Here is a 14,053-nt window from a genome sequence, read left to right on the forward strand (position 1 = left end):
TAAGCTGCTCTGTTAGAATTTCTTCAAAATGTTGGAGTTTATACAACTTTTGAACAAAACTTGTCATCCATGGCAGTACTGTATCTTTCAGACTGAACTGGAGGAGTAGTTCTCTATGCTCTTTGGACTAAATAGGAATAAATTAGGATTGGCAAAAATTATCCACTAAATGTTTTAGTTTCATGCATGCACAAAAATGATGCAGATCAAAAGAAATGTAAATTGAAAAGATAAAAAAAAAAGAAGAAAAGAGCAAAAAGCTCAAATGACAATAGCATAGTACTTCACAGACACGGACCAGGATTGTTATCACTGTCCTGACTCAAATTAGAGAACAGAAAGAATTGATTTGACTGCCAGTCATTTGAGATGCAGCATGTTTCATGATAGTACGATTGCGGAATTGTATAACCATTATCAATGTAATCAGAACAACATCATAAAGTTATTACTGTCACCTTTAACATAGTGCATGATGCTTGGGTAATATTGCCATTCTGTGGCTCTAGCTGTGGAGTATTGGAGTGTTGCTGTGCATGAGCTCCTGTCGCTCTGCTTCTATAATATCTATACTCCACATGACACCATACAAACACCCCTACTTCTACTTCCCTCCCCAAAACCATAAATGTACGTACCATTTTTCGAGTTATAAACACATTGTCCCTTGCTTTCTCCACTGCACTCAGTTGTCTGTCAACATACTGCGATGCGCCTGATGTGCCTTTCCAAATCTCCCACATCTTTCCTCTTATGTTACTCTATCGTTCTCTCTCTTTTTTTTCTCCCCCTCACTCTCTCTGCAGTGCCTGTCTTCTTCTTTTGAGTCTCTAGCTTCAGATCTCAACACTCCTTCAGTGTACTCTTAAAAAAACACAGCTATCATTCAGGGGGCGGGTTTTAGTAAGACATCATTAAAGCCTCTGTACAGAGCAACAGTCCAAGGTCCCACACGGTCAACCTCCCAACCAATTTACAAAGTGCAGTGTCCGCAACACTACTGAGAAGGCAGCTACTGTCTTTGTCTGAGCATATTCACAATGACCAACAAACAAGAAATAAAGGTCTCAGTACTTCTTTAAGGAGAATTTCTGGTTTCCACAGCTTAGCCGACTGAGAAATGAAAGGTTCTATCTCTCTTTTACACCCTCCAAACTATTAGGAAAAAAAGTCAGAAGTCTTTTTTTTTTGTCTTGACCAGGCAGTTTTCTTAATTTTTATATACGCTTAAGTGTAGGGCATAAGATACAATAACTGCGCTACTCCACTTAGCTTGACGCATATTGGTGCTACAATGTAGAGGGGTTTTCAGTGTGGAAGAAACCCTTAAAGAAATATTTTAAAGTGACTGAGGTCTGCCATATAATAGTCCAGAATATAACCTCCTATAAAACCACAATCACAACAAAACAAACAAGATTTTCAAGTTAATTATGGACATTTACAGAGAGCCAGGCTAGCTGTTTCCACGTTTCCAGTTTTGATGCTAAGCTAAGCTAAGCTTTCTGCTGGTGCTGACTGTAGCCTTATATTTCACAGAAGAAAATAAGAGTGGTATCGATCTTCTCAGCTAACATTTTAGTTTAGGGCATAAGATACAATAACAGCCCTACTCCATTTAGCTTGACACATATTGGTGCTACAATGTAGAGAGGTTTTCAGTATGGGAAAAAAAACTTTTTTTAGATTGTACTTAAAGTAATATTTTAAAGTGACTGAGGCCAGCCATGGAATAGTCCAGCACATAACCTCCTGTACAACCACAACAAAACAAACAAGATTTTCATGTTAAATATGGTGCTTTACTAAGCTAAGCTAACCTCTCTGCTAGAGCTGGCTGTGGCCTTATATTTGACAGAAAATAAATGACACTTGGCATCTAGCACTTGGCATAATAATGAATAAGCCCAAAACGTCACACGACAGCATTTCTTAAATTGTTTTTCATTTTTATCTTTCATGACCAACAGTGCAACTGAAAGGCCGTCTTTCACAGAGATCTGTGACACTGATGACACACACAGACAGTCCATCTATTCCCACACATAACAGATGTTACAGACCAGATGACATTTAAATCATACACAACTCAATAATTATCCAAACACACATATAAACTTTGCACATCATCCTGCACTGGAAAAAAGAAACTGTAAAAACGAGCTGCCTTGTGTGCATATAACAAGGTTGCTCTTTCCCTCTCTGTGTCAGTTTTAACACTTTCAGAAAGAGGTGCGGCAGCTGGCACAGTAGGAAGGAACCACCTCCACTTTCCACCTCCAGCTGGCGCTCAAACGCAACCTCCCACCCTGCATACACAGTTATATTCACTATTATGGCTGAGAGGAGGGTTATCTGTCTTCTAGTAACTCTCACAGCTGTGCTCTGCACTTTAAGCAGAGGAAAAGTGTCCTTTTTGATCATGACCTTCATGTACCTGTTACTGAGTCTTTTTCCCACGCTGAGCAGGCTATCTACCCTGCACAAAGAGATATTACTCCTCTTGTGACTTTGTTCAAGGGTTGATAACAACTACAGTTATTGAGGTACTATCAAAGAAACAATATTAGGCTGTTTGAAAAGCGGGACGCGTAAGATCAACTGTTCTTATGCCAACAGAATCTGTTACGTCATTAATCAGTTGAGGGATGTTTACTTTAGCTGGTAATGTATTCTGCATTCCTTGAGGGTTAGTTGTTTTTTTTAATAGGCTGCCCACACAATCCCCTCTTCTGTCACATGAGCCTCAAGTGGTTCAATATGGATAGATCTCTCACTTCCTGCCTGAATTCACCTCTGTCTTCTCTTTTCCTCTTATCTGACTCACTTCCTCTTCTTCTTAGCTCTCTTTGTTTCATTCAGCAAACCTTTCACACATCCTCAGCCAGCTGATATCATTGAAGAAACTGGAAAACAACACTTCATATTCAAGTTTTGCCAACACACCAACCACATCGCATACCAGATTAATGGTTCATATAGATACATCCATGACTTCCAGTTATAAACAATATATCCAGGCTGGTAACACTAACCAACAGTATGTTTCATTCTTAGTAAACTGAGTACATACACTCAAAAAAGTCAGTATTTAAGTTAACAAGGTTTGATGAAAATGTGTGCTGTTGATGTACACTACTGTCCCACAATTCAATGCACAAAGAAAATATCATTGCATGTATTATATTACTTTATGTTAATACAAAAATACATAGATTTTTTGAACACTGACAGCAAAAAATTACTGTGTGCTTACTGTGTGCTATACTATTTTGCTACTTTATGCTTCTGTCTCGAACTAAAAAAGCTATTCAATTAGTCGATTAAAGTTTTAAAAAAATAATCATCTTTAATCTCAAAATCTTTGAGAATGAATTAATTGTTCAAATCATCAACCACCACCATTAAATCAGCCATCGAAAATGGTGGTTCCAGCTTCTCAAATGTGAATATTTGATGGTTTTCTTCATCTTCTATGATAGAAAACACAAATATAATTGTATTTTGGACCGTTGGTTGGGGAAACAAAAGAACAATTTCAAGACTTCATGGGTATTTTATATATTAAACACTAATCACTAGTTTCAGCCCCACTATTGGACTTCAAAGACCAGAGTTTGATAAAAATGGTCATAAAATGAGAGAAATTTACATTATTAGCCCAAACGCAAGATAACAATTTCACATTACTTGGTTTGTCTGACTAAAAGTAACAAATCCAAACATGCGATCTATCTTATAAGCGGCAACACAGAGCTTTGCTCTCGCACTCGCTGCATTTATAGTCACACAAACACACACGCGCTGTCACTCTAGTGCGCGCTCTTGCTTGTTCACTCCAGATTCCAGAATGCGTCTAATTTGCGGGCGTCATGGAAACGCTATCAATATGCGGGAAACTGCCGCGCACGGTGGGGGGGGCGGCACATCGCCATGTGGTGTCCATCGCCGATGCCTGACAGCCAACCCTTGGACCCAACCCTCGGACCAACCCTACTTCTTACAATCCCTACTTAAAGATCACATAGAGTCAAAAATCGAAAGGTTGATTAAAAAAAGAAGTCCGTACTGTGACAGTGACCCTCCTGACCCCATCCTCGTAATCATACTCCTCGTGCTCTCGAACACCTTGGGACAGGTTGGTGTAGTTGGCCAGTTTGCTGAGAAGAGATGAAACCATGGGATTACTGTCCATTTCTTCCTGCAGAGGGACACAAAAAACATAAATCATGAGTAAAATAAGCTATGAAAACATGCACATTCCTTTTTTATCAACACCTTCATACCTGTGGATAAGAGAACATTACTGTAAGTCCACATGTACATTCTTCTATCTGGACCAGGAACCTTATCGTCTAAGACCTACTTCTCTGATCTCTGAGTCAGGAGCATCAAATTACTTAATAGTCACTTGTTAGTTATTCATAAATGTTATGGCACACAATATGATTATATTATCTATCTGTATCATAGATCATATCATACAGAACTTTGACTTCAGTATAGAAATGACTTCTTTTTCAAGTCTTACCTCAAACAGGGCCATGTTCTTGCCATCGTACTGTTCACGGTCATCGTCTGAGTGGATGAATGGACTGGATTCTCTCTGGCTTTCATCACCTGTAGTTACAGCAGTAGTAGTGGACAGGACACATAAGTAGGGCGATAATGCACAATGGATTATAACTGTTTCAAGAAGCATTATATTTTGTTTTTATTTGCAATTCATCTCCACTTGGACCTGACTGAAAATTTGGAAGGACTGCCAAGATATTCACGATAACTGAAAACATTGAATTTCCTTAACTGATCAACTATTTGCAGGCGCAATGAAACTCATTGCTGTTGTCTTGTTGGTACACCGTCAGAAAGCATCTTTATTGTATAGGTTAATCGTTGGGAATGAAAATAATACAAATGAAAGTATGTAGGCATCAACAGAGAGCAATGAATCTTTCATGAAACCAACCGTTTGGTGATTGTATACCGTAATTTTCAGGAAGATAGGTTAAGTTAGCAGCTAGCGAGGCAATTTGTTTACTATAATATTTTGAATCTAAATGGCCCCAGCAGGTAGCACTAACAAGGAAAATCTCAGTTAAACGTTTAAACATGCAGTTAATATAGTCAGTAAACCAAGCCCAATCGTATCCTCTAGAACATGTTGTTCTTATTAGTAACTACATAATTATTTTTGAATGAACAAAAATGTACATATTTTTAATTGACAAATACGTATGGAAACACCACCAGATAACTAGCCGCTACCTAGTGTCTTTGCTGATTATTAGCCATATTTTTGGACCTAGCCTACTGCTTTTTGTGACTATACTCATGGAAAACTGTATACTATATCTGTAAAAAAAAAAAAAAAAAAAAAAAGGAATAATAGTAATTAATATCCTAGTAACAGAAAACAGATATTGCCAGTGTTATTTTATTATTTCAGCTATTCTTTATCAGAATATAGAGTTAAAAGAACATTAGCAACATTATCCGAGCTAGTGCTAGTGTTGTAGCATTGGTTTAATTCCCAACGTTGTTTAATTCGTGACATTCTGGCACACTACAATTACCATCTTGTTAGCTATGAGGTCCTTGTCAATAAATTATGCAAACAGTAATAGTACCAAAATTAATATGGGTGGTATCAAAAGATACCATTGCACTTGGCTCTGTTAATCACTGATCTGATTTAGGATGTATTTGTTTTTGCCCATGTAAAAGCAGCATGAGGCTTGGGACCAGTAAACAATCTGACATCTGGCTACACCTGTACCACCCTGAGTGAGAAGTGAGCACTCCATAATAAAAAAAACGCATTTATGGCACAGTAGCAGTTTCCTCCCTAACTTCATGATAAGATGGCCCAGTATTGTGTATTGATGTCTCCATCAATACACAGTCAGAGGTGAATTGTTTCATTTTTTGGCAAACAAATTAAGCTCTCAAGTCTTGTAAAAACAAAGAAGCATAGACTAACGTTGAGATGTGCCTTTCAAGCTGCTTCTCATTTTGGTTTCTCTTGCCCCTGGTTGTCATGCAGTGGTCTCAGCCTATTAGATTTGGTATATTATCACACTAGATCACTCTGTTGTTGGCTCATCTTTTTTGCCTTGAAGAACCCATGGTCTAACAGTGGTTTAGAGATCACTGAAGAGCAGTTAATAAGAAGAACAGTGTACTGTGGATGCACATGACATGGTGAAGATTGTAAGAAAATGCAGCATGCATTGATGAGCTGGGAAGATTATTTAAGTAGAACTGCTTATTTTTAATACATTCATGCCAACACTGGGTAAACCCATTGTCAAAGCTCTTAGCCATATCCTTGGTTGAGGGGGTCTTTCTGGAGAATCTAAAGCCTAGTGTGCAGAGGTTACAGCAGGGTTAGATTTGTAATCGTGTAATGTGTTAGTTTTGCGGCATTCTGCTGCCACTTTGTCTCCATCCTAAACTGTTGATCTTATTGTTCTGGGAGTGTTAATGGCGTAATAGAATGCATTGGACTCCACACTGGAAACAGGGAATTAGGACAACTGGTCTAACCTCCTTTGCATAGGCAGTGGCGAATATTTAGTCATATTATCTCAACAGACTATTTCATAGATAGCTTGCGACGGATCTTGATCTTGTAACATTAATCCATATTTCATAACTCATGTGGTATCTGAAATAGAGGTATTAGACAACATGTAATACCTTTGAATGTCCACCCCAGTGATGTAGTACCACCAGGAGTGGTGTGAAAATTACAGTAATGTAGTAATTATTAAAATACACACACACACACACACACACACACACACACACACACACACACACACACACACACACACACACACACACACACACACACACACACACACACACACACACACACACACACACACACACACACACACACACACTTTTGGGGACATTTCATAGACTTACTTAATGTCCTGGAGACAAATCCTAGCCCTAACCCTTATCCTAACTTAACCTAACCTGACCCAAAAATCAGCCTCTTCCCAGTTGGGGACACAGCTTTTGTCCCCAATTGGACAAGCAGCCCCCAATTAACTGGTCCTAATTTGTTTCCAAAAGTAGCCTGTGACAGACCACACACACACAAACAAACACACACACATTAACACAACCCTAACCCTAAACTGAACCTGAACTCAATTCTAAACCTAACCATGAATCAGAAAGTCTGTCCCAAAGTGAGGACTGGTTAAAATGTCCTCACCACCAAGGTCTACAAATCAAATTAGCAGACACACACACACACACACACACACACACACACACACACACACACACACACACACACACACACACACACACACACACACACACACACACACACACACACACACACACACACACACACACACACACACATTCTTTACCTGCAGACATAACCTAACCCTAACCACTACTTGTGTAAGCCTTACCCTCAACTTAAACTAACCCTTACCTGTTCTTTGACCTTGAATTGAATGATTAACATTATGGGTACTTGCTTTTTGTTCCCTATATAGAATGTGACTGTAAATAGATTCATATTTGCACAACATAAGTAGTATTAGTACACATGCACACACAGACTTAGTCTTATTAGAACATTGCAAGTACTTTTCTATGGTATTATTTTAAAAGGAAAGTGTTGCAGCTCTTACAATGTTTGTTTAATACGAAGACCATACATTGACCTACCTATTGACATACACACACTGATTTAGCAGACAAGTATAAATCTGTTGGTTGGACTGTCTGTCTGTCTCCTTTAATTTTCCTCTTTTTTCAAATCCTGCATCTTCATATCAAGCAAACACATAATTATGTACTGCTGTATGAAACTGATCCCAACCTCGGTATTTGATCAACAGATTAGTCGACTGTACAGGAAGCCTTGGTTATTGGATTTATTTATTAATTAATCCATTCATCTCTCTCTCTCTCTCACACACACACACGCACACACACACACACACACAACAAATGACAAGATATGAGCTCCTTCCCATGCAATAAACATGTTAACCAGTAGATGTCCACATTGCTGACGTTTATCATGTATATCACAAGGGGTAAAAAGAGATATTATAGTTAGTGTATTAGTGTAAGGCAGTAGCCTAAACAAACCACTAAATGATGATGTTGCGCTGTATATTCCCCAGACAACTCAGCAAATTGCTCTTGAAATACCCAGTAAGGTAAGCAGTGTGAACGGCAGCCTACATCATCATAAAATATTGGAACTAAAACTACCCATCTAGTTAATCTTCTCATCTAATGGGTTTATTGAGATATTAAGCTACTTTTTGGCATGAGTTTGTGCAATAAGCAGATGTGTTGATGTGTATTGACTTTAATTTTGGCTAGATTGCTGTGTACTGGAGCATTTATTAAGTGCAAATAATGCAGTATGAAGCAGTACTTGCCATTTCATATGATAGAATATAGCAAACTAAAATACAACACAGAAAAAGCTCTTTTCATGAGAACAGCTGAGTCATAAAGGTAGGTTCTTTTGTCTCTCTTATCCAAATAAACCAGCTCGGTTGGTGATCAGTATATTGAAGTCATCTTGCAGGAATTTGAGTGTATTGAAGTTCTTTATCGCTGCCATTTTGAATTATCAGCATAAGTGGTTAAGTCCAAAAGGTGTGCTGCATAGTCAGTAGATTCAAAGAAGCATGTCTCTGTTGTATAAAGGGTCTAGTAAAAGTAATGGAAGCAACTCAAAGGTCATAGAGGATGTATGCTGTAACCAACCCATAACCCTAACCATGCTCGGCCTAAAAATACTTACAATTCTTAGAGTCAAACCGGCTTGATCAGTCACAATCCAAACAAACGAAAGTCACAGGAGATTTAAATAGAAATAAACTTCCTTTAGAATCACTGCGAGGGAGAAGTTTTACAGCAGGATGGCAGATAGTATGGGCAATTAGCCCAACCCTCCACTCATGAGACATGGGAAACAATACTACGAATGATGATTAAACTCCTTTCCAGCGAAAAATTACCAGAAGTGTTGAATCTTGTTGCCAAGAGGAAAGGCCATGATGTAGGAGTGAAACTAATGTCTCTCTCATTGATTGCTTTATCTGATAGGATTATGAAGTCATCATAGCCCTTTGCGGAGACCAGGAAACTGAAAGGTGTGTGTGCTAACAGAGACAGCGCACACACAACTAGGTGGCACTGGCCGTGCTCCTCAGGCATTACAAGAGGCCTAATGGAAAATGTAAGATTGCATTTCACTCTGCAGCCACTGGCTTTAAACAAAGGGTTCAGGTTTACACTTTTTGGTTTGACTTCATTAACAACTTATACAAATCTCTTTGAGACCTACCAAACCTCCATATGTGTTGTGTGCAGCCTATATGGAATAATCATACAAGCAGAAAGTGGGACAATATGAAACACAACACTGCTTTGGAAAATGATGGTACTGACATATTATTGTGTATACAGATGGCATCTTGTCTAGTCAGCACATGTGTGTGCATATGTGGTAGTGGGCACTTCTGTGTGCTGCATGTTCATGAAGATCTGTCTTTACAGCAAAAGACATAAATGGTAGAGATAACCTTTGGACTGCCACCAAGTAAAGGTTTTCCTGTTCATTATTTTAGATCTCTCAGTAAGGAGAGATGCTTTTGTTATGGGGGGTGGGGGTTATCCAACAGTCTGTTCTGTCTGTTTACAGGCACCAATTTAACAGAGTTTAAATTATTAAAGACCCATTATTGCCAACAGGAGGGGTGGAGCTCAAAATATACCAGGAAGGGGTCTAATGAAACTTACTGTCAAGTTGCATTATGTGGAATGTAGGATTCAGTGCTTTTTGGAGCTTAACACACACTAGTGACTAAAAGCTATAATATCTCTGCATTAAATTTGACCATCCTATTTTTAATTTGTCTCACACAACCCTTGACCTTATGGGGAGAGTTATACAAAATCTCTGGAGTACACCTTTATTATGTTTGTCAAGCAGAACTAGTGTGAACATGCAGGTCTTTGGGATCAATGACAAAGAAAGGTGATTTATTCAGAAAAACAAAGAAGTCTAGACAAGAGTCAATGAAAAGAACAAATCAAATTTATCTTAACTGGCTGACCTCAGGAAAGCTCAAGTTTAGGCATGCTCACATGCAAACAGACATCCCCTTCCTTTATGCTCCCCACAAATCAACAACTCTCTCCTTAAATAGGCCCTCCAATCTATCTAGGCCGTATATCAGTTAACATTGTTTACACACACGTCATCCACAGCATAGTCCTCACCGTAAGCCAAAATAAGTACAAATAAACTAAATACTAAATCTAAACATTTAACTGAATACAATAAATCCCCATGTACTATCATCACTGATAATATCAGTAAGAGCTTAAAAGCAGGAAGTGGTTGGATGCCTCTCCCTTTTATCTCTTGGGAGGCATGGTGAATACGGTAAGTAACAAAGCAAGTTGAATGAACTCAAGAAACTCAGGACTTAAATCAATTAGCTTTAAATTAAATCCTTGTTGCTAATGATGAAACCATAAATGTAGATGTAAATGTAACCAAACAAAGTTAAACATAAACAAACCCATGTGAAAGTGGTTCTACAGTACAGATGTTATACTGGCTACAAAATGACCAGTATGGAAAGAAATATATCAAAGTGTAACAGGGACAAATGGTGTGGACTTTCACACTGCCAATTTCCTCTTTTTGTTACGATCTTTCCACTGAAGCTCAACAGGAACAGTCTGGGGAAACACAAACCAATCTGCGGAAGTTTCATATTAACATTAGATAAACTTTAAATGCATTTTTGCGCAAAACAAGGATTATTTTGTCCCACTATCACTTGTGTTGTAAGTGCTCTATTTAAAGAAATCTCTTAAGGTCAGGAGAAATGATTAAGAAAGAAAAACTTTTTGTTTGTTTGGGCACTTGACATTTAAGGTAGACTGTAAAAAATGTGAAGCTATCCTTTAAAGCTGAAGTGTAGTTTAACTTATACTGAGATGACTGGTTGTAGCAAACCTGAAAGTGGGGTCTTGATATGATAATATACCCCAAAACACCCTTTCCACTCACAAAAGCCTTTCCCCTAGAGGAAAGGAGACAAACATTTGGGTTCTTAACAAAGGCTTTCTTGTTATTAAAAATGTTCTAGGATTAATTTATTAATTGCATTTTCAAGCGTTGCCATGCAAAATCATAATTTAGCTAAACAGTGCATGATACTAACACACTGAGATCCCAACCTTTTAACTAAAATGCATTAAGCTTTGCCCAAGGGCAACTTTGTCATACTCCATGGCAGCAGTCCTCAATGCTCTGATTCAGACCACATGTACACACAGGTCACATAGTGTTTTGAGGAAATTTGGCTGAATGAATGGCTCCCTATCTATCTAGCTATTGCTTTCCTGAACAGTTGGATTGATTGAACATTCCAACAAGCCTCTGAGCAAACCTTATGTTCAAACTATGTTACGTGTACAGATAACCTCAGGGAAGGCTGGTGCAACATGAAATGAGCCGTCGCTTCCAGTTCAACAGGAATTGTCTTGTTAACATGTGTCTGTGGAGGTTTTTAGGTATTTAATCCTAGAACAAAAGCATGTGGTCAACACACTGTGGAATGTAACAGGTGTAGCAACTTGACAAGAAAACGTACCAGATTCTGTGATAATTATCAGGTCAGATAAAGCTACAGTAAGTTACTACACATGCTTTCAAACAGCAAACACAACCCTTCTAGGAAATCTGACCAAAAACACTTAAATTGAGTTTTACTGAACTTAATTAAGATAAGATATACTATATGGTATTATGATATTTGGGGGGTTGCATCATTTACTTGTGTTCTGTGACCATGCAATTTTCCACCAACATTTAATGGCTGCTATTTAAACTCACTTAATGGCAGATGGAACAAATGAGTTTTTATAACAGTTCAGGCTGCATTTTGGATCACTAAAACCATTGGCCAGAAGGCAAACATTCAAATATTCAGAGTGAAGGGATGGAGCATTTTTATGTCCCTCTCCCTCTAACCTTCATAGAAGTCTGCACAAGACAAAAGTTTTCTCTTAGATAAAGCACTTAAAATGGACAGGAATGCTGAAAGTGTGTTCGTAGATACTGCATTTTCCCTTGCATTTCTTATCAACTGCACTTCATTCGTTCATTCATTTCATAGGTTGTGTTCTTTTACAATAGACACAGAGCCCAGCGTTACAGCCATATAGTGAAGAGCCCCAAACATAAATCAGCATTGCAAAGATGTAAGTAACAACATAGTACCTCCCTCTACCACACTTATCAAGCTGCTCTGCAAGTTCTAGCTAGTTAAATGGCGTCACTTAAAAACTCTGTGTGGTTGTTTATGTGTATATTGACCTGCCATAACATGCATCTGACTGTGTGTGTCAGCATGCTTCCGATTGTACAGTTATACTATGACGCACACAGTCTATTAAACTTGCATATTTTAACCCCTAACCTTTGCCCAGTGTATGCTGGGATAGCTCCCACATGACCCTGAGCAGTAATACAAGAATATTGAAACTGGACCTCCCCTCCCTGAGCATGCCCAAAAGCCAAAGCAGATATCTTGTTTGCTGCATATTCCTACCTGAGTTAAGTCCTTCCAAGTTGTCCTCATTATCTTCCTCCCCAAAAATGTTGCCTAGGCTGATGGGTTTACTGGTTCCAGCAGCAGCCGCGCTTTTGTTGTCTCTTTCCGCATCCTCCACTGGCACTACGGTGAAGTTAGTAGGCATCTTGGTTCTTTACTTGCCCGGAAGAAAGTATGAAAAGGTTTCCAGTGACAGGAATCAGGTTGACACTAGGCTGTTGAACCATCCCCCTTCACAGGAAAGTGAAAAAGGTATCCAAAGGGCAAAGGAATAGAGCCCCAGGAGAGGCAGTCATAGTTTCAGTTTGACCAAAACTTGACATATATTGTGTTTCCTTTCTCTTTGCGGTGTGATCTATAGTGTTATTTAAAACTCAGGGTGAAAGTGCAGACTCCTGCCCATGAGGCAGGCCAAAGTCCTCCTGTGTATATCTTTCCTCTCTCTCCTTGTTCCTTTCCCTCCCTTTTTTTCCTCACTGCTCCAAGACTATTGCCCCATGTGACCCTCTGTTTACCATATGAATAAGGTTGAAGTCCATACATGGAGAACCCTGCAGCTCCTCCCTCTACTCTAGCAGTCCCACTTCACTCACACTCACACCTTGTCTGTATTGCCAAAAGGTAAGGAAACAAACCACAATAAAAACTCCAAACTGTGTGTAAGATCCACCTTGAACAAAAAAGAAGCAACGAGCTCACTTGTTGAAGGTAATATAAGTCAAGGTCTTTTCTGCTCTTTTGGCTTTGGTTTTCTTTCCTCTTCTCCCTTCAGGCTGGTAGTTTCCGTCTCTGGTTTCCTTCAGGTAAACAAAATGGGCGTTCCCTTTCCCACAGTGCATTATGGGTATGGGTGAAGTGCTGATATTTAGCACAGAAAGGCGCTATGCTCTCACATGCGCACACACATTGTGCCAACAAAGGAAACACCTTGAAAGCCTTGAACACTTTCCTCTGAATTCTGAGTACCAGAATAGATGACAATAGACGTCCACAGAGGGGAAAGGGCTAAGCTTTGAATAACAATGGCCAAAAGTAAAAATGAATTGTTTTTAGTTTGTGGGAACGATCATTTTACTCTCACTCTGACGCAAAGCTGTCATAAACAGTTGATATATTTTATTGTTGATATATATATTATTTTTATTTTATCTTGACGTGCTGCAAGCTTCCTTTAGAGGAATATTCAGTCAAATAAAAAGCAGTGTTGAGTGATGTAAACAGTATGAATGCATTTTGCATGTAGCCATCAGTTTAGTGTCTTTATCCATCTGTATTTTCTAAGTAGCATTTCTTTTGGACACATATGAAGTGGTTTTGGCAGATATGACCAGACTTAATTTGAAATGTCATTTTTGTGTTTAAACTTATTGAATACAATTAACCTTAATAATTTAGGTCACTGTTATGTATTGTAC

The 14,053-nt window shown here is 38.7% G+C and overlaps 1 protein-coding gene across 1 annotated transcript in view; it reads right to left on the bottom strand.

The window, feature by feature from the left end:
- Positions 1-12,783, bottom strand: part of LOC133991234 (solute carrier family 12 member 7-like) — a 29,208-nt gene extending 16,425 nt beyond the window's left edge. The window contains exons 1-3 of the mRNA XM_062429728.1: positions 12,636-12,783; positions 4,532-4,620; positions 4,070-4,201 (exon numbers count right to left, since the gene is read on the bottom strand). Coding sequence (XP_062285712.1) covers positions 4,070-4,201; positions 4,532-4,620; positions 12,636-12,783 — 369 coding nt within the window. The remainder of the gene's footprint in view (positions 1-4,069; positions 4,202-4,531; positions 4,621-12,635) is intronic.
- Positions 12,784-14,053: the final 1,270 nt, after the last annotated feature.

The sequence above is a fragment of the Scomber scombrus genome, chromosome 11 (assembly GCF_963691925.1).
Source record: "Scomber scombrus chromosome 11, fScoSco1.1, whole genome shotgun sequence".
Classification (NCBI taxonomy): domain Eukaryota; kingdom Metazoa; phylum Chordata; class Actinopteri; order Scombriformes; family Scombridae; genus Scomber; species Scomber scombrus.